We start from the raw sequence: 20,512 nt of genomic DNA, 5'->3' as shown, positions 1-20,512 counted from the left end.
GTGTGTGTATAATAGCATACAGATGTATTCTGTAACAAGTGTCATACCATTATATTATGTCTGGAGAGGCACCTCCAGAAGTAAGTCACAGTCTGTACTGACATTATTTATGTACCTCAATGACGAGATTCACCTTTATTCTGTGACACTTTAATTATCATTGCCTTATGTTTCATACGGACTCGTTGATACGTCTGAGCTGCATTATATCTGTGCCAAATATATTTATATATTACCTTTTCAACAGCTTAGACCGGATGCTCTCTGTGCAGCTTATGGGACCCAAGGTCTGTGAACGAGGTGCTCCCACTTTGGTGTCAGCAGCTCTGCGAAGGCCAGTCTGCCCTAAATCATCAGCAGCATCAATGACCAAGCTCACTAAGGTGATGTTTGGGTCTGAAAAGGTGCGTAAATCCCCCTTTTCTCACGCTTCTATACACACTCAGCCCACACAGATCAGATCTGTCGCAGGCACATTTGCCCACATTGAAGCGGCTATGTCTGTCCAGGTCCGAGGCCACCCAGACATACACACATTTGCTCACCATCTCACAGGGGTAAGTATAATTTTGTTTTGTTTTTTTTTAGAGTTTTTAACAGCCACTTCCAGGATATGGTCCATTCCTCAATAGAGGATGGCTAGTGGTTCTTGATTTACAAAATAAAAAATGCTTAATGCTGAAAGTCCCACATCCACTCTCAGAAGGGATAGTCTCAGCTTAAGCATCAGACTCCCGTTAACCCATGCGAAACTTGAGTCTGCGGTCCCATCCGCACCTTCTCCGCACCTTCTCAGATACTGAGCAGGAAGCCAAATAAGCGATTACTACGCTAGACACATTCTCATCTCTCTCTCCTGACAGAGATAATAGTTAGAGAGTAAGAAGCCTCTAGGGTTAACAACCCTGTGACTCGTCTATTCACTTATTCAGCTATTCCTACGCAAGGCAGGCACACATGAAGGGTGTTATCTACCCTCCATTCATTTCAAATTTAAGCTGGAAGTTTGTGTACACCCAATAGGGTCATAGCTGGATTTTGATAAGAATCATACAGCCCCTGCCAAGCAGTTAGCCAAGGCGGTTCTGGAAGGATGGCCCAAGAACGGAGCTTCTATATTTGCTGCAATTACAGTAGCCTCCAAGGTCCACTGGAGGTAAGAGTACGTCTCTTCCCGTCAGCTCCACTAGGCCACATCAAGGGCCGTTTTAGACCCTTCTGCCTTTGTTTTCTTAAGCAGAGGGGCATAGCCAGGAGTGAGAACTCATTGTGTACTCACTTCTAGACTCCCATAGGAGCACATAATTCCTATACAGGTGTAGTTAAGTGAGGAACCTATATACCTGGTGGTATTCCCATAGGTTGGGGTATTTTGTTACAAGCTCCTCCTAGTCTACAAACGGATCCTTTCGGTTCATTTTCGCGGCCAGTTCCTCAACAGACAGGCCTGCATTTGCTTGTTTCCCATGTAGTCACTTTGCTCGGTTTTGGCAGGCAGTGAGCATTATTATTATTATTATTATTATTATTAATAATTTTTATTTATAGGGCGCCACAAAGTATCCTTAGCGCCGTACAAGGACAAACAATGGCACAGTACAAGGTGAAACAGCACAGTACAAGTATAAGTAAGCACTATAACTCTGGGGGCTCAGTCACAGCAAGAAAGAGAGGGAGGGGAAAAGTGAGTACAGGCAGGTAACTATGGCCCAAGAGGGTGGGCACGGATGACAGGTAAAGAGTCACTGAGGGGAGCGGAGAGAAGCGAGAGGAGACAGAGGGCAGAGGGTTGGAGAGGAGGTGAACTGAGTAGCTGGAGAGCGCAGTTAAAAGTGATGGAAACAGGAGGTAGGAGAGCCCTGCTTAAAGGAGCGTACAATCTAAAGGGAGGGGAAGACAGACAAGCACATGGATGAGACGGAGACGGAAGGGGAAGAAGGGATGAGAAAGAGAGGAAGCCGACCAGTGGGAGTTTAGGCATGAGACTGGAAGGCTTTTAGGAAAAGGTGGGTTTTTAATGTTCGTTTGAAAGAGGACAAATTAGGGGAAGTTCTGATGGAGCGGGGGAGCTTGTTCCAATGGAGGGGAGCGGCGCGGGAGAAGTCTTGAATACGTGCGTGAGAGGATGTAATCAGGGGGGAAGAGAGGCGACGATCGCAGAGGGCGGGAGGGAGTGTGAATAGAGATGTAAGGAGCAGTGGAGTTGGCGAGGGCCTTGTAAGTGAGAGTAAGGAGCTTGAAAAGGATTCTGTAGGGGAAGGGGAGCCAGTGAAGGGCTTGGTAGAGTGGGGAGACAGAGGTGGAACGGCGAGAGAGGAAAATAAGCCTAGCAGTGGCGTTAAGTACAGATCTAAGAGGAGCGAGATGAGAGAGGGGGAGGCCGATAAGGAGAAGGTTGCAGTAGTCCAAGCGGGAGATAATCAGAGAGTGGATGAGAGATTTGGTGGCATCCTGGGAGAAGAAGGGCCGAATGCGGGCAATGTTGCAAAGCTGGAAACGGCAGGATTTGGCGAGAGAGTGAATGTGAGGGGCAAAGGAAAGAGAGGAGTCGAGGATGACACCTAGGCAGCGGAGTTGGGGAACAGGGGAGATAGAGGAGTTGTCAACAGTGATAGAGAGGTCAGAGGGGAAGGAGGTACGAGAGGGAGGAAAGACAATGAGTTCAGTTTTAGCAAGATTGAGTTTAAGAAGTCTAGAGGACATCCAGGAGGAGATGGCAGAGAGGCATGCGGATACCCTGGAGAGAAGGGAGGGAGAGAGATCAGGAGAAGAAAGGTAGAGTTGGGTGTCATCAGCATAAAGGTGGTACTTGAGGCCGAAGGAGCTGATGAGTGCACCCAGAGAAGAGGTGTATAGTGAGAATAGTAAGGGTCCAAGGACAGAGCCCTGAGGGACCCCGGCTGGAAGGGAGGAAGAGGGGGGGAGAAACTCAGAGGTGGAAACTGAGAAGGAACGGTCAGCAAGGTAAGAGTTGAACCAGGAGAGGACAGTACCGGAGAGGCCAATGGACTGGAGGGTGTGAAGCAGGAGGGGGTGGTCCACGGTGTCAAAGGCCGCTGAGAGGTCGAGGAGAATCAGGAGGGAGTAGTGGCCCATGGCTTTAGCCGAGAGGAGATCATTCGTAACTTGAGCCAGGGCAGTTTCAGTGGAATGGAGGGGGCGGAAGCCTGATTGGAGAGGGTCAAGGAGGGAGTGTTCAGAGAGGTAGGTGGAGAGAGACGGTTGCAGCAGAGAGAGTTCCTGTCCTCAATTTACATCATAAGGGTCTTTTACATTCTGGTCGGAAAGAACCCACCAGTGTCTCTTTCGCTTCAGCGGTACAGATATTGCAGTGCCGGCTCAGAATCCTGTTTGTTTACTCAGGTCATTGCGCTTCGTGGAATTCCGAGGTTATAGCAGTCCTTACAGAACTACGCCGCACCTGGCGAGTCACCATAGAACCTTGTGTGGACAGCCACTTTCTGAGGGCTCCCTCATCTTTCTCTCTCAAACAAACCTCAATCCTGTCTCTGGAACCGCACGTCTGGGGGCAAAGATTTCATAGGCCCCCACCCAATCTGCCACAGCAGATACGTTTCTTAGACCCCATCTTCTAGGGTCTTTCCGGAGAAAGAGGGGCCCACTCAGTTCAGTGCAGAACAGGGATTCGGCTAGCGCAGTATTACAGGAATTTTCTCTACGAAGTTGCTTCAGGCTTCTGGAAGGCAGCATAGCAACTTTTCAGTAAGGTCTGCCTCCATGCTCCTCTCTAGTCATCTCCAGACAGAGTCTACATAATTGGCTTGGTTCCCAGGTTATCGGACCCACTAATCATCTCTCTGTCCAATCCTCTCATTGATCTCTCTTGCAGTGGATAGCCACAGATTTAGGAGTGAGGTCAGTTGTTCCCCTGGGCTTGGACCCTGGTCTTAACAGGCCGTTAGATGGAGGCGGTTTAATAGGATCCCTAGGGTTCCAGCGTCTTTTTGTTGGGTTCTCCCAAAGAGGAACGGTACGTTCAAACCTGGTGCGCAGAGTGCACAGGATGGGGCGTAAGGCCCAGAAGGGCCTGATCAGGAAAACTCTACACAGTTGGTTAGATTAATGCCACGGCTGTTGCATTTCTGTAGCATCATGGGGGAACACACAGCCCGAGAGCAGGGGCACAAACGACCAGGTTATCGCCTGAGCAGTGTGTCATATTCCCATACTATTCACCATTATCCTGACATGAATAAGTGGGAGGCCAAGAGTCTCAGTGGGGAATGAGCCAGAGCACTCCGGACTTAGTTCCCAGGGCGCCCATACTGTTTTTTCTCAGGCCGTTGCTCTACTGCTCATAATCAATACACCCTTTAGTTAAATTGTCCGACTTCAGGATGTTCCCTGAAAATTCAGTCTGGTGTACCTGTTGCTTCCAGGTCCCAAGTCCTCATGGGTACAGAGCTTTCTAAAGCAGTGTCCCTTCCAGCGATCCTGGAGTCCTTCATTTACCTTGCAGAGTATGGTTCTCAGGCATTGGCAGATGGTGGCGACACCTCCCGTCCGCCTACATCTGTGGCCAGGCCTCTTTCTGGCACTTAATTTATTGTATAGGTGGGCTCTGTGGCGTTGGAGACCCTAAGCTTAGGGGCTTCTTGGTCTAAAACAGTACAGCGTTTGGTGTGAATCCCAGGGTTTCCACACGTCCCAACAATGGATCCTTACGTCATCTTCCTTCGCAAGCGGGTCCTGATTTAGGACTCCGCCTAAGTTCCCGCAAGGGGTAGCTTCAGGTGCTCTACATCAGTCTCAAGTGCCGGTGTACAGGGTCTTGGTATCTTAAGCCTTTTCTTCGAGAGGTCTCTTCCTGTTCAAGGGCCCCCACCCTTTTTGGGGTTGGTCTGTCTGTGTTTTGGCCACCTTTGACATTCAGACTATGGGAAAAAATGTTAATCCCAGGGTAGGGTTGCTCCTTTTTATATCGCCCCTGGTGTCATTGTGTGCACTGCACTCTGACAGTTAACTTTTCCATGAGGATATAGAAGTATGTCGCTCCGGCTAATTTTGCTCCAGAGGATAGTGTCTGCATCGCTCTTGATTTTAGAGCTTGTAGCCAAGCATTCTGTTATGCGCTCTCCTTTTGCTTGTGACAATCTTCTTTGGCTGCTCGTAGTTCGTGCTCTCCTACCTATGAGACTACGGCCCTCTTTGTCCTTTAGGACGCTCAATAGGGGGCCTAGTCAGTTCCCAGTCTCAGGCCCACTGCATCCCTTCCACCATTTGATGGAAATGTCTGCCCCCTTTATCCTGTTCTGGTGACTTTACATCTCACTATCCGGGGCGGTTGACGTTTCTTAGACGGCACATCCAGGTGCTTCAGTAAAGCCGTTGTGCAGGGTGGCATCGCCCACATTTTCTGCACAGTTCTTAGTGGCAGGGATTTGCTTCCACGGATGCGAGTTTTGGGCGCAGGATGTTGCACAGCCGTTCCAGAGCAATCCCTCATTTAGAGGCAACTTTGGTATGTCCCCAATGTCTCACAGTGTCCCTCAATGGTAGGAAAGAGAAAAGAGGATTTTTATTCACCGTAAAATCGATTTCTCTTACTCCATTGGGGGGACACTGCGCACCATCCCTTGCTCTGAAAGTAGTGCTGTTTTTGGTGCCAATTTCTGTATTGCTTCGCCCTTCTTCCTGGCTTGGTTATACAAAACTGAGGTCTGAGCTGGAGATGAGGAGCATAGTAGGGCAGGAGTGTAAGGAGTAAAGAAGTTAAGTGCCTAAACTCCAGTCCATGGTAAATACCCCAATGTCTCAGTGTCGCCCAATGGAGTAAAAGAAATTGATTTTACAGTGAGTTAAAATCCTCTTTTTGCAGTTTTAATAGAGGTTTGTTAATGCTAACTCTTGATGTCTGAGAAGCCCATAGACGATGTTTGGTTTCAACCTAGCTGTAATTGAAACAAATTGGTAAAATGGATTAATCAGTTTTTTTGGTTTAATTTTCTACCATGCAAGTTAGAATTGGACTCAACAGATTTACCAACATTTTTAAATATTCATATAAGCAGTTTTAGTTTCGCAAGACCATCCAGATCTTAGGCAATTTCCCTTGTATTGGTATTGTATTTGATGGTTTTTATTTTCCATTTTGGTACCAATTCTGAATCTAAAATATACATTTATCCTAGGTGAGTGCAAATGGAAACGTCTTGCGCAGTGAGATAGTAGGTTCCATAAAAATGCGTGTGTTTCTCTCTGGAATGCCCGAACTGCGCCTTGGGTTAAATGACAAAGTTCTCTTTGAAAATACAGGACGTAAGTAAATTTGATTTTGTACATTGTTATTTTATTGGACCAAGATAATTAAGTTAGCAGTCTGTCATGCTAGAGCTGCTGGTGTGAGTTTGTGCAAGTTTTGTTTTTATTTAAAAAAAAAAAAAGAGAGAAATTCTATATGTAATATGTTTGGGACCCGTTAAAGCAGGCCTGTCCAACCTGCGGCCCTCCATGTGTTGTGAAACTACAAGCCCCAGCATGCTTTGCCAGTAGACAACCAGTTGATAGCTAGAAGGGCATGCTGGGACTTGTAGTTTCACAACACCTGGAGGGCTGCAAGTTGGACAGGCCTGCGTTAAAGAGAGGTCATGGGACTTTAAATAAAACAGTTGATTTTGCGTTAGCAAATTGTTACCTGTAGTTGACTTTCTTATCTTAGCACTTTTGTATTAGCACTTGGTGACTGCAAAATATAAATATCTTTTTATACATTATTCTATCATCTAGATATCTAAAATGTTGCAAATGGGAAATTGTATTTGAATTAGCACTCCCAAGTGCAGCTAGAAATGCGTTTTAAAAAACGCAAGTAGATAAGAGTATAGAGAAAGGTTAAGATTCTGGCATATCTATTCAGCCAGAGAATTCTAGGTTTTTGCAGTAACGAAAAGACTTGGCGCTTAACCGTACAACAATAAACCTCTAAATGCACCTTCTCTACCAACTGATGAAATGATAGTAATTTGCTAAATGAAATCTCTTGTTTTGGCTTTTGTGCAAAATTAAGTGCACTTTTGCACCTGATTCACATGCAAGTTACACCCCTGAATCTCCCAATTCTTCCCATCAGATGGTGTAAACTTTTCATCCCCACAGAGGGTGTTATCTTAGCTTTCAACTCCATGCGCTTACCCGTTCAATCAGGTGAATTTGCAAAAGTTGCCATGTGATGGCACAATTGTGAATTTGCACTGCACCTTTGTCTTTACGTAAATTACCCTTTCCCCTTTATCCAGTCTGGGGGACACTGCTTACCATGGGTTGTGGAGGGGAGCACGGGAGTTGGCACCTAGCTAGTTAATCTTTAGCACTGCTGACAGACCCCTCCCCTCTACAATCCCCCTGCCTCTTCCTCTTTTTCTGTTTTTTCTAGGTGCCCAAAGGAGTTGGGCTGTAGATTTTTAGCTAGTGATATTATTAATTTAATTTATTTTTTCAGGTATTTAACTTTTAATTTTTAGTTTAGACACTTTTATTTTGACAGCAGACTTGGGAGTGTGTTCTATCATAGAGAGCACACTCCCAAAAGACCGCAGCATAGACCCTGCTCTGTCAGATGAGAGCCGAGGGCTCTCACTGACTGAGTTTTTTTTGCAGGGTTTACATCAGAGTGACAAGCGGTCTATCCGGACCGCTGTCCCTTTCAGCCTCCCCGATAACCGGCGCTGCCACTGCAGGCATAGAGCGCCGGTTATCGGAGCATCAGCCGGCGGCCATTTTGGAAAGAACCGGGCAGGCATGAGACAGAAGCCCGGGAAGATATGAAGGGGGCAGACCAAGATCCCCCCTCAGAAATAGGAGGGGGCATCTGGGTCCAACCGCTGCAGGAGACCTCAATCTTTTCGAGGTTTCCATTACTCTGCTAATTTATTTATTTTTCTATTAAAATAAAATAAAAAAAATAAAAAATAAAAAATGGAGACAGAATATTGGAAGAGGGGGAGCTAAAATTTATATAGAGCTCCCCTGCTCTTCAATTTATTGGCAGTATTCCGGTCTTCTGTAACCAAGAAGAAGCCTGGGAACAGAGACAGCCTTGTGGGAGCAGGCATCAGGACATTGCTGGTGGACTTCTCTCCTGTGTTTGGCCTTTTGGCTAAGTATTATATTTTTATTGAAGATTTATAAAAACTGTATATTGTTTACTGACAAAATGGGGCTAGTAGGGTAATATTATTGTACTCTTTACTTGCCTAAAATCACATTGTTTATTTAAAGAGACAAGTGCAAATTTTACTGTTGATTAGTTGATTACTTGTTTTTCTCTCAGTCTCCCTCAAGTCTGGTGTGCTTGGTGTAAAATGTTAGATAAAGGAAAAGGTCCTATTGAAAAATATTTTACCTGTTGTTATAGAGGTAAGGTTAAATTACCATATGGGCAGAGGGACCCGTTGGCGCTGTCTTTTGATTGCGAAGGGGGCCCCCCATCTGCGCAAACACAGCAGATTTTAGCCTCTCTGTCGGAGGAACCGGCCTGGGTGGCTTTACACAGTCAGTTCCCTCTTTACCCCAGCTTCTCACTAAATCTACTTGGTTATTGACAAGCTCGGCAACGCTTTCTTCTATATTGCAAAATGTTGTCATGACTGAGGGGTGGTCCTGCTGTGGCTGCTTCTACTGGGACGGCTATAGCAGGCCCTTCTTCTTTGATAACTGATCAGACCCCTGTCTCGGCAGAACCAGCATGGTTCTCATCATTAATAAAGAGTTTAGACAGGCTAAACCAGTTACTTGAATCCCCATATTTGGGCCCTACTAAAAGAAAGCGGTTTAGATCCACTAATCCTTTTCTGAAGGGGAAGCAAATTTTGATCCTGACCAGGTTCACGTATCTAATCAGGAAGAAACTGCCAGATATCGGGCCATTGATGATTTGGTATTAGCGGTGAGGTAGGCCTTGGACCTCCCAGAGGCAGAGGATCCTAGTCCTATAAACAGAAGTCTCTTTAAAAAAAAGCCAAAAGAAAGGTTATTAGTTTTCCTCCTTTGGTGGAATGGAGAGTTATTGCTGAGGGAATATAGAAACAACCTGATTAAAAGTTTTCTATACCAAAAAGATTATCCTACGTAGATCTATTACAACAAGAGGATCTGGCTCGCTGGAAAGGAATCCCTAGGGTGGATAATCCTATAGCCCGTTAGCACGCCACAATATCCTGCTGGTCCTGGGCACTGCAACTATGCAGGACACCACTGACTGCAAAATTGAATCTCAGCTAAAGTCTAATTTGGTAGCAGCGGGTTCTTCATTCAGACCCACATTTGTTTTGCCTTGGTTCGCTAGAGCCATGGAAACATGGGCAGAGCAGCTGGCTGAGGCCTTGCAGAATTCAGAATTGCTTTCCCTAGCTTTACATTTAAAAGAGACATCTGGTTATCCTTATGAGGCAGCTCAGAACACAGCGTCTGTGTCTTCCTCTATTCAAGCTTCGGCAATTTCAGCAAGAAAAACCTTATGGCTGAAATCCTGGGAGGCTGTTTCAGAATCTGGAAAATTCCTAGAAACCATTCCTATTTCACCATCAGGTTTGTTCGGCCCGGAATTAAACAGTATCATTCTCAGGCAAAGGGTGGCAAAGACACCTTTTTGCCAGTGAACGCAGGCAAAGCTGCCCCACGTGTTTCAGCTCCTTGAGGCAGTCCTTTCGGGGGACCTCCTTCTTAGGGGCCAGTCATCCAGGGACAGACAACAAACAAATTCTAGAGGCTTCTCAGACAGAGGTAGGTCCTAACAATGGACAGTGTCCTCTCAGGACCCTGGGATTCGGGGCATTATAACAAGGGGGTAAATGATAGATCTTTTTGGGTCCTGCTCCACAAAGTTCTTGTAACCCTGCTACCCGAGATCCACAGAGAAGACAGGCAATATAGAGTTGTGTCGCCTCTCTTCTTTCAGCAAGAAATTATTTGCAGAGCCCCAGAAAACCAGAAAGAAAAAGGTTTTATTCAAATATTTTCTTGTCAGGAAGCTGGACGGTTCCTTTTAACCCATCCTAAATATAAAGAAACTAAATGTGCAGTTAACTGTGGACAAAATTTGGATGGCGTCCCTGAGGTCAGTAATATTTGGATTGCAAAAGAATTAGTTAATAGCTTCCATAGTCATAAAAGACGCATACTTTCACGTTCTTATCTAGAGCAGTCATCAGTCTCTCCTGAGATTCAGGGTGGGGACCTTCCACTATTAGTTTCGGGCTCTTCCCTTCGGCCTCTCTACGGCTCCAGGGGTTTTCACAAAGATCATGTCAATTATGGCAACTCAGGTTGTGGCCTACTTAGGCGATCTTCTCATAAAATCCGCCTCGGAGGTTTGCTTGCAACAGCATTTGTTCCTCACCATAGCTTTTCTCGAGAGCCATGGGTGGTTAATAAACTTAAAAAAAAATCCCAGATGGTTCTGAGCCAACGCATGATCTTCCTTGGACTCATCATGGACACCAAACAACAGAGGGTGTTTCTGCCAGAAGAGAAAATCAGGTCGGTTTAGAGGATAACATCTCATGTCTTGTCCTCTCCCACTCCTTCAATTCACTTGTGCATGGGTCTTCTAGGGAAGATAGTGGCCTCCTTCGGGACGATCCCCTTCGGTTGTGCTCATTCCCGGTATTTTCAGTGGGACCTCTTGACAGAATGGTCGGGATCCCACCTACATTTGGACCACCAGAAGATCTCTCTGTTTCCGGATGTGAGAAAGTTGCTTCAGGGGTGGCTGATTCCGGATCACAAGTTGGTGGGCAGGTCTTTTTGCTTCATGGTCAGGGATCATAGTCACCACAGACGCCAGCCTAAAAGGTTGGGGGGGCAGTAGCCCTTCACCTCAGGCTCCAGGATCTTTGGTCAGCCCAGGAGTCCTCCCTATCCATCAACACGTTAGAGTTGAAGGCAATTCCTTTTGGCTCTTTGGGGGGACCCAAACCCTTCTTCTGGATCATCCAGTCAGAGTTCAGTCCGACAATGCCACGGCTATGGCATACGTCAACAGGCTATGAGGAACGAGAAGCACAGCTGCAGCGCGGGTGTCAGCTCAGATATTCGCTTGGCCGGAACAATATGTTCCAGCAATCTTGGAAGTGTTCATTCCAGGAATAAAGAACTGGGAGGCCAATTATCTCAGTCGCAATGCGATGATGCCAGGGGAAGGGTCCCTCCATCCGGAAGCTGTTCAGAGGTGGGGTCTACCGGATATAGATCTCATGGCCTTCAGACACAACAAAAGGGTTCCCAGGTGTGGCGCAGGGGCAGGGAACCTTTGGCAGTAGCAGCGGACGTGATAACCATGTCGAGGGGACTTCAGGTTGAGATATCTGTTCCCCCCCCCCCCCCTCCCAATTCCCATGATTCCTCGAGTACTCAGTCGAGTGGTGCAGGGTGTTCTGACGGTAATTTTGATAGCACCTGCAGAGCCGCGGCGAGTGTGGTACGCGGACATAATCTATGGCGGTAAAAGCGAAAGCATCGTCTCCCGTCGCGAGACGATCTTCTCCTTCAAGGTCCTTTTCGTCAACAGGATTTACCTTGCCTGAATTTAACGGCATGGCTGTTGAAGCCAGGCTCTGGAGGGCTAGGGGTTTCTTCCCCAGTGTAGTGAACCCTCTGCTACGAACTCGTGAGCCGAAACAGGCTTACATCTATCATCGCATTTGGCGAGCCTATATCAGATGGAGTGAAAATAGGTCTCTTCATGCGTCCTCTTTTTTTGGTCTTTTCCGACTTCTGGCCTTTCTTCAGGAGGATCTTGAGGCAGGTCTCCGCTTAGGTTCCTTAAAGGTATAGGTATCAGCCCTGTCAGTTTCCTTCCACCTGAAGCTAGCGTATATGCCAGACATCAGGATGTTTCTTCAGGGGGTCTTACAGATCCAGCCTCCTTATACTCCTCCTACAGCACTTTGGGATCTTAACCGGGTGCTTGATACGCTTACAAGGTCTTCTTTTGAAACCTTAATTTCGGCATATTTTAGGTCTCTGACCTGGAAGGTGGTGTTTTTTTCTTGACTTGCCTCCGCTCGTAGAGTTTCAGAGTTGGGAGCTCTGTCCTGTCGACAACCATAATTGGTGTTCCACGAGGACAGAGTGGTATTGAGAACTCTCCCTTCCTTTGTTCCGAAGGGTATTCAGCTTTTCATTTGAACCAGGAAATTGTGGTTCCGGTCTTTCGGACAGCTTCTCAGTCTGATCAGGTGTATATGGAGAAATTAGATGTTTGTTAGGGCTCTCCGCATTTATGTTGAGAGCTTTTCAAAATTCAGGGTACCGATTTTCTGTTTGTCCTTTAATGAATCTCATAGAGGCTGGCCAGCCTCTAAGCAGTGAATTGCGAGATGGATTAGGGTAACAATTACACAGGCTATATCGAGGCTAACCGTCCTGTGCTAGAGAGACTTACGGCCCATTCCACCCGATCGGTGGGGGCGTCTTGGGCAGCGAGAAATTGGGCTTCTGCGGACCAACTGTGCAGAACGGCCACCTGGTCTTCTGTCCATACTTTTACAAAGTTCTATCAGTTTAATGTATTTGCGTCTTCGTATGCAAATTTGCCCATACTGCTCTACGGGCCGGGCTTTCAGAGTGGTCCCACGCTTAGGGGGCTGCTTTAGAACATCCTCATGGTAAGCAGTGTCCCCCAGACTGGATGAAAGAGAAAAAAAGGATTTTTGTACTTACGTTAAATCCGTTTCTCTGATTCTGTCTGGGGGACACTGCGATCATTCCCTTCTGCTTTTATTCTGTGTGCTCTTTGTTGATTGGCCTTTTCTCCTTGGGCTTTTTAATTAACTGAGAGGAAGATGAAGAGGCAGGGGGATTGTAGAGGGGAGGGATCTGTCAGAAGTACTAAAGGTAACTAGCTAGGTGCCAACTCCCGTGCTCCCCTCCACAACCCATGGTAAGCAGTGTTCCCCAGACGGAATCAGAGAAACGGATTTAACGTAAGTACAAAAATCCTCTTTTTTGATTCCGAAACACAAATCTGAAAAATACAGTTAAAATTATATACTGTATCTTTTGGTCAGGTTTTGTTTTTTACCTGCAACCAGACTCCAACCTTATAGGGAGTGCCAATAATAATACTTATTATCATTATTAAAAAAAATCAGTCCTTTTATAGTCTAAACACACACGAACAATAACCTACTGATCTGTTTTTGGACTGTGGGAGGAAACTGAAGAGCACGGACAAATACACACAAACCTGTGGAAACATAGAAACTCCAGACATATAGTACCTCCAGCAGAATAAAACCCATGTCCCCAGCACTGAGAAGCAGCAAAACGTGCCATGTTCTGCCCTGCATGAGTATTTTTACGGTCCAAGCTCAACTGAAATCAAGTTCGTTTCCAGAGAAAATATAAGCCCACGCTCCAGATATCCCATATTAATTTTGGTACCATCTGCATGGCAATAAGCCTGTGCTCGGTATATCCAATATTGTATATGGTACCAGCTGCGTGGCAATATAAATGTCCATATATGTATACAAAAAAGAAAGACAGTTGTCAGCACTTATCCTTAACACTGCATATCTGTGTGTGTGTGTGTATATATAGCAAAATGAAAACATGAGGTATTAGTTCATATTTTGATCAAAACATTTACGCCTGCAACCCAGCGTCAAGAGCACCTCATTATATGCAGGTCCTACACTGACCTATATTCTTCAAAACTCCATTAAAATCGTATGCACTAACCTCCCAGGTGGAGCTTATTGACAGCATTTTTCTTCCATTATGTAAATTAGCCCAACTAGTATCTGATATAAAAAAAAAAAAAAGCCAAATACCACTTTCTGTAAATGTACAATGTAGCATTTGCAAATAAGAGTCGTCATGTGGGGGAAAAAATTACCGGTTTTGATAAATGACTTTGTATATTTTATCCCCTCCCAGGTGGGAAGAGCAAGTCTGTGGAGCTAGAAGATGTCAAGTTCCACCAGTGTGTTCGTCTTTCTAGATTTGAAAATGACAGGACTATTTCTTTCATACCTCCTGACGGGGAGTTTGAACTCATGTCTTATCGCTTGAACACTCATGCAAGTATTTTTATATATTACTGATGTACTGGGCTGTCGGAGCATACTGATCAGAGCTTGAAACTCTGTTGTAGTCTATATTCTATTTTTTTATATAATTTTTTTTAATTTGCAAGTAACTGTCAAATAGTATTGCAAAACATATTTTTCTGAGATGAGAAATATGTTGCTGTCAATATTACAATTAACCAATGTCTGTTTTTAATGTTTTAAAAACTTTCAGGTGAAACCACTTATCTGGATTGAATCTGTAATAGAAAAACATTCCCACAGTCGTATTGAATACATGATCAAGGTTGGTACATTTATCCACAATCTTGACTTATCCATTGAAACTCATGAGCACTAAAACGTCAGCATTTATTAAGATGTTCTTGTTCTTAAGAAACAAATAACAATCATTTAAGATATATCTGTTAAACACTAACACGTACAGAACTTTGCTTTTCAAATTTTAATTTGGAGTGTGGGAGGAAACAGGAGCACCCGGAGGAAACCCACGCAAACACAGGGAGAACATACAAACTCCCATGGTCGGGAATCAAACTCATGACCCCACTGCTGTGAGGCAGAAGTGCTAGCCACTAGGCCACCGTGCTGCCCCGCTTCTAAACCTGCTGATAAGCAATTGGCGTGACAGGCTGGATGCGCACCCAGGGGTCCCTGTGGTGGGAGAGCCACAGGGACCCCTGGCGAACAACCTGTCCTGTTCCAGGACAGGTTGTTCGACATCGGACTCTGATCATGTGCATCATCTCAAGGGGATACGTAATAGGTCAGAAAATGAATGAGTGGCTTTATTCCAATATTTACTTAATCCAAAGATGGATGGGTCATTTAGACCAATCTTAAATTTAAAGTCCTTGAACTCAAATCTGGAAAAGTTCAAAATGGATCACTGAGATCAGCAGTATAGAGCACGGACGCCTACCTGAACATACAGATCTGAGAAGGACACCATTGTCACCTCAGGTTCTCTGTGCGGCTTCAGTATTTCCATTTCAGCGCCCTACCTTTCGGCTTGTCTATAGCCTCAAGAGTCTTCACCAAGGCCATGGCGGTTATGGTGGCCTTGTGGGCCAAGAAGGAACAGTTATCCCATATCTGGACAACTTTTTGAAAAAAGCAAGTTCCCCAGTTATTCTTTATAGTCATGTAACAGACAGCCAGGACACCCTTCAACAACTGTGTTTCTGCTGTATCATCTCTACCAGATCATCTCTCTTCCGGGCCTAGTGAAGTCCCTCCTGGCCATTTTATTATTGCAGTGTTTCCCAACCCTAGTCCTCAAGTACCCCTAACAGTGCAGGTTTTTCAGATGACCAGTGATATAATTATACCACCTGTGGATTTTTCAAAATGTGTCAGTCATTAATGATTACACCTGTGCTCCAGCAAAGAGATATGGAAAACATGCGCTGTTAGGGGTACTTGAGGACCAGGGTTGGAAAACACTGCATTATTGCATGAGGGTTAATTTGAAAAAGTCCAATTCACTCTATTCCACTCAAGGGAGTTGCGGAACAAACTTATCTTGAAGTGGAACGTTTCTTACAGCTGACTTCTCAGTGCATTCCGTCACCCAGAATGTTCAACATTTCGATTTGTACTCCTCTTGCCACGGACGCTAGCCTTCTTGGAATGGGGGCCAGTCTTCTTGCAACACCGGTTTCAGGGTTGATGGACAATGGAAGAGTCTACGCTCCCAATCACCGTAATGTAGTTGAAAGCAGTACTAAATGCACTGTGTTCTTTTGTGAGGGGTTGTAAAGGTATAATCGGACAACCTGAACCAACAGAGAGACACCAGATGTCCCCAGACTGTGAGGGAGATGGCTTGCATCATGCGCTGGGCCGAAAGAAACATTTAGGCCTTAAGGGCAGTGTATATCCCCAGGGTGAACAACTGTGAGGTAGACTATCTCAGCTGCCAGAACATTTAACGGGGAGAGTGGGCAGGATAGGTCTGAGGCAGTGGATAACTTGTTAGATGGGCTGGACTCCCGGTATGCACCTTGCAGATTTACATAAAGTGGACCAAGGAAGTGTGTCATTCGAATGATCTCTTGGTCATGTATGATGCGCAGAAGAGAGGCTGGCCTGCCACTAAACAGTGTATTATCAGATGGGTTAAGTCTTTAATCTGTCAGACTAACATCAGTGCATATCAGCCTGTTCTGGGGTGTGTGACAGCTCATCCTACACACTCTATGGGTACCTCCTGGGTGGCGTGGCTGGGTGCTTCTGCTGAACAGCTGTTCAGAGCAGCCATGTTGTCTGTGCTCACTTTTTACAAAATTCTGTTGGTTGTGCCCAGAGATACTTCTTTTGGGTGCAAAGTACTGTGCACGGTTAAGGAGAGTTCCTTTCTTAGGAACAGCTTTGGGACGTCCCCAATGTACTGCACGATCCCCCATAGAATGTAGGAGAAACTGGGATTTTTGTAAAATTGTCCTTTTCTCCAGGCGATACTGGATACCCTTCTAGTTTAGCTCCTTTTATTCTGTTTTCCTGCTCTTCATGTTTTGAGTTCAGGTTTTGATATTGAACATTTCTTTCTCCCCTCTATTGGTTGTTAAACTTGTAAGGCTCCATTTTGGGGTTTTGTCATACTGAGGTTCTGTAGAGGTATAGAGGGGGAGTGAGGAGCTCTTTTATCTGAAGAATTTTTTAAAGTGCCATAGCTCGTTACTCGCACATCTATAAGCAAATGTACTCCAGTGAACCCCAGTGTTTAACAAAAAATTATTTAGTGTAAATGCAAAACTCCCATTTTTGCATTGGTGTAAAAGTGGAGGTGGGATGTTTCTGAGGCAACATGATTTTGTGAGGAATTGATTCGGAGTTGTGAAGAAACAGTCAATCTTTGGACGTGGTGCTCACACGAATAGAGATTTCAGGTGTTTTGGAGTGTTCATGGAAGGAGGGAACACAAGTTCAGTCTTAGATTGTTTCACGTAGAAGGACATGACTGAGATGGCAGCTGCAACACAGTAGCTGGTGTTTGTTGTAGATGGTAGTAAAAACCATCCCTAAGGAGAACCCTAAGGGTGGTACTAATAGCAGGGGTAATCCAACATAGTTGCTGTACCCATGTGCTCACCCTATTTTGGCACTTTTTGGGCTAAGCACATTCCAACATCAATATAAGTAGTTTGTTTGTGCTGTAACCACACAAATTATATATATTTTTTTTTTTCTGTAAGACTCTGAATTTTCATAAAATACCATTATTTTGCTTATTCCTCCTCACGCGGCAAAGACACACTAAAACCCCCAAAAATTTTGAAATTGAATTTTCAAGAAAGTGAGCAAAAAGCAAGTGTGTTTTTTGTTTTGTTTTTTTCCCTAACCAGAATCAACAAATACTTTGTGGTTATTGTTTTTGCTTGTTTTTGTCTTAGGAGTGATTTCTGTTAGAGGGACTCATCCTCAACATATACCTCAAAAGTGCTAACTATGAGTCCTAATAGTCCTTAGCACTGAAGGGGTTAAAAAATGGTTGGAGATATACAGTCATGGCCAAAAGTTTTGAGAATGACACACACACTATTTTTCACAAAGTCTGCTGCCTCAGTTTTTATGATGGCTATTTGCAGAATGTCATGAAGAGTGATTAGATTAATTGCAATTAATTTCAAAGTCCCTCTTTGCCATGACAATGAACTTTATCCCAAAAACATTTCCACTGCATTTCAGCCCTGCCACAAAAGGACCACCTGACATCAGGTCAGTGATTCACGCGTTAACACAGGTGAGAGTGTTGATGAGGACAAGGTTGGAGATCACTCTGTCATGCTGATTGAGTTAGAATTACAGACTGGAAGCTTTAAAAGGAGGTTGAAATAATTGTTCTGCCTCTCTTGACTGAAGGTTTCCTTGCAGATAACCATGGTTATCATTTCTCTGCACAAAAATGGCTTCACAGGCAAGGATATTGCTGCTAGTATGATTGCACCTAAATTAACCATTTATCGGATCATCAGGAACTTCAAGAAGAGAGGTTCAATAGTTGAGAAGGCTTCAGGGCACCCAAGAACATCCAACAAGCGCCAGGACCATTTCCTAAAGTTGATTCAGCTGCGGGATCAGGGCACCACCAGTGTATAGAGCTTTCTCAGGAATGGCAGCATGCAGGTGTGAGTGCATCTGTACACACAGTGAGGCAAATACTTTTCGAGGATGGCCTGGTGTCAAGAGGGCCAGCAAAGAAGGCACTTCTCTCCAGAAAAAGTCAACAGTAAAGCATCCTGAGACCATTCATGTGTGGGGTTGCTTCTCAGCCAAGGGAGTGGGCTCACTCACAATTTTGCCTAAGAACACAGCCATGAATAAAGAATGGTACAAAAACATCCTCCAAGAGTAACTTCTCCCAACCATCCAAGAACAGTTTGGTGATGAACAATGCCTTTTCCAGCATGATGGAGCACCTTGCCATAAGGCAAAAGTGATAACTAAGTGGCTCAGGGATCAAAACATTGAAAATTTTGAGTCCATGGTCAGGAAACTCCCCAGACCTTGATCCCATTGAGAAATCCTCAAAAGGCGGGTGGACAAACAAATACCCACATATTCTGACAAATACCAAGCATTGATTAGGTAAGAATGGGTGGCCATCAGTCAGTATGTGTCCCAGAAGTTGATTGACAGAACGCCAGCAGGGCAAACTGCAGAGATCTTCAAAAAGAAGGATCAACACTGCAAATATTGACTCTTTGCATAAACGTAATGTAATTGTCCATAAAAGCCTTTGACACTTATGAAGTGTAATTTCATAACTTTTAAATTTCACTTCAGCATACCATAGCAACGTGTGACAAAAAGGTATAAAACACTGTAGCAGCAAAACTTTGTGAAAACCAATACTTGTGTCATTCTCAAACCTTTTGGCCATGACTGTACAATGAGAACATAGGAAAAGACAGTGTCCTTAAGAGCAATGAAGCAATGGGTTTATATGAGTAGGGTATAGTTTACCGTATCAAAAGCAGCAAAAAATATCCAGAAAATGAATAGTGAGTAATGATTCTTGGATTTGTCATCCAGAAGATTTAGAAATTTTAGTAAGCACTGTTTCAATGGAATAATGTGCATGCTATCCAGATTGAAGAGATTCCAGAGAGGTGGTGGAGATATAGCAGACTAGTTGAATATATACCAGGTATTCAAGGTAAAGTAAAGATAAAGACAGAGAAGTTTAGGGAGTGAATAAAGCAAAAGACTGCTTCTTTAGGATGGGAGTAGTCACTGCATACTAAAAGGAAAACGGAATTTTTTGAGATGAGTGGAAGGTTAAAGAATGCAGATAGATGAGAAATCTGAACTGGTGTGAGAGGAAAGAAGGGCAGAGACTTCATACTCTGCTACGCGACAAAAGCAATTTTGTAGAGAGAGGGAAAAGTGTTGCTTGGACACTGGTATAACCTCCTAACGGATGGAATATAAAAAAAAGAGACAACCAGTCATCTTTTTGAATCGGATACTTTTTTATTGAATTTTCAATCACAAATAACAAAAAAGAGACAAAACAAAAACACTTAAACATATACCACAATTAACCATGCAGTGTTACTCGGATACATTAGTTCTTTTATTAAATAGTTGCACATGGAACAAGCAAATAGAGTAATTACAACACTTAGCATTTGGTGTTTAACCTCCCTCCAACTATTAGGAACAGACCATTAGTAAGATAAAGTTTATAACTTCTGCCACCCATGACCTTTTAACAATAGAGAGAAATAATATAGAGTGATCCAACAATTAAACATTATATGTTAACAACATATTAATGCACAATTTACATTCCGACACTCCTATATTTTGACAACCGGTCATCTTTACTTTAAAGATCCTTTAAATAGTACCTTGTGCAGTTTGTATGATGTTCAAAGAACTATGTTCCTCACTACACTATTTGTTTGATCAGGAGAGCATGAAATCTTAATGTTGAATGGCTACTGCAGAGATTGATTGCTGGTCGACTTTGTCTTATGTCACCTCTCCCCTACTCCTTTGACTTGGAGGTGCTGTAGGAGTAAGTCTCTTTGCAGCCAACTGTACACATCTGGATATAGTGAACTGAGACTTTGCCATCTTGTCTTGAGATCAGTGGGACACTTTTTAGTGCACAGCATTTTAAAAGGCTAACTATTTTATAAGAAAAAAAGACAGGTCTTCTTTAAAGTATGGTTCTTGAGTAGTGAGATTGGTGTCTGCACTGTTGAGCTCAGGAAGAAATAGAAGGTTCTGTAAGTGGATCTCTGCGGAGAATCATGACCACTTCCAGTTGCAATTTCAAATAGGCAGTTTTTTTTTGGTCTTAGTCCACACAAGTAAATGTTATATTTGCAAAAATCTCCCAAAAACTTTTTTCACTTTGTCATTATGAGTACTGTGTGTACAATTTTGAGGGGAAAAAAGTATTTTTTTCCATTTTGAAATAAGGCTGTAACATAACAAAATGT

The 20,512-nt window shown here is 44.2% G+C and overlaps 1 protein-coding gene across 1 annotated transcript in view; it reads left to right on the top strand.

Annotated features, from left to right (window-relative positions):
- The window catches only part of LOC142147615 (AP-1 complex subunit mu-1), a 72,969-nt gene that overhangs the window by 29,824 nt on the left and 22,633 nt on the right, over positions 1 to 20,512 (top strand). The window contains exons 6-8 of the mRNA XM_075204731.1: positions 6,153 to 6,279; positions 13,903 to 14,045; positions 14,269 to 14,340. Of these exons, the coding sequence (XP_075060832.1) occupies positions 6,153 to 6,279; positions 13,903 to 14,045; positions 14,269 to 14,340 (342 nt within the window). The remainder of the gene's footprint in view (positions 1 to 6,152; positions 6,280 to 13,902; positions 14,046 to 14,268; positions 14,341 to 20,512) is intronic.

Source organism: Mixophyes fleayi, chromosome 1, assembly GCF_038048845.1.
Source record: "Mixophyes fleayi isolate aMixFle1 chromosome 1, aMixFle1.hap1, whole genome shotgun sequence".
In the NCBI taxonomy this organism is placed as follows: Eukaryota; Metazoa; Chordata; class Amphibia; order Anura; family Limnodynastidae; genus Mixophyes; species Mixophyes fleayi.
This window is presented reverse-complemented; position numbering and strand designations above follow the sequence as displayed.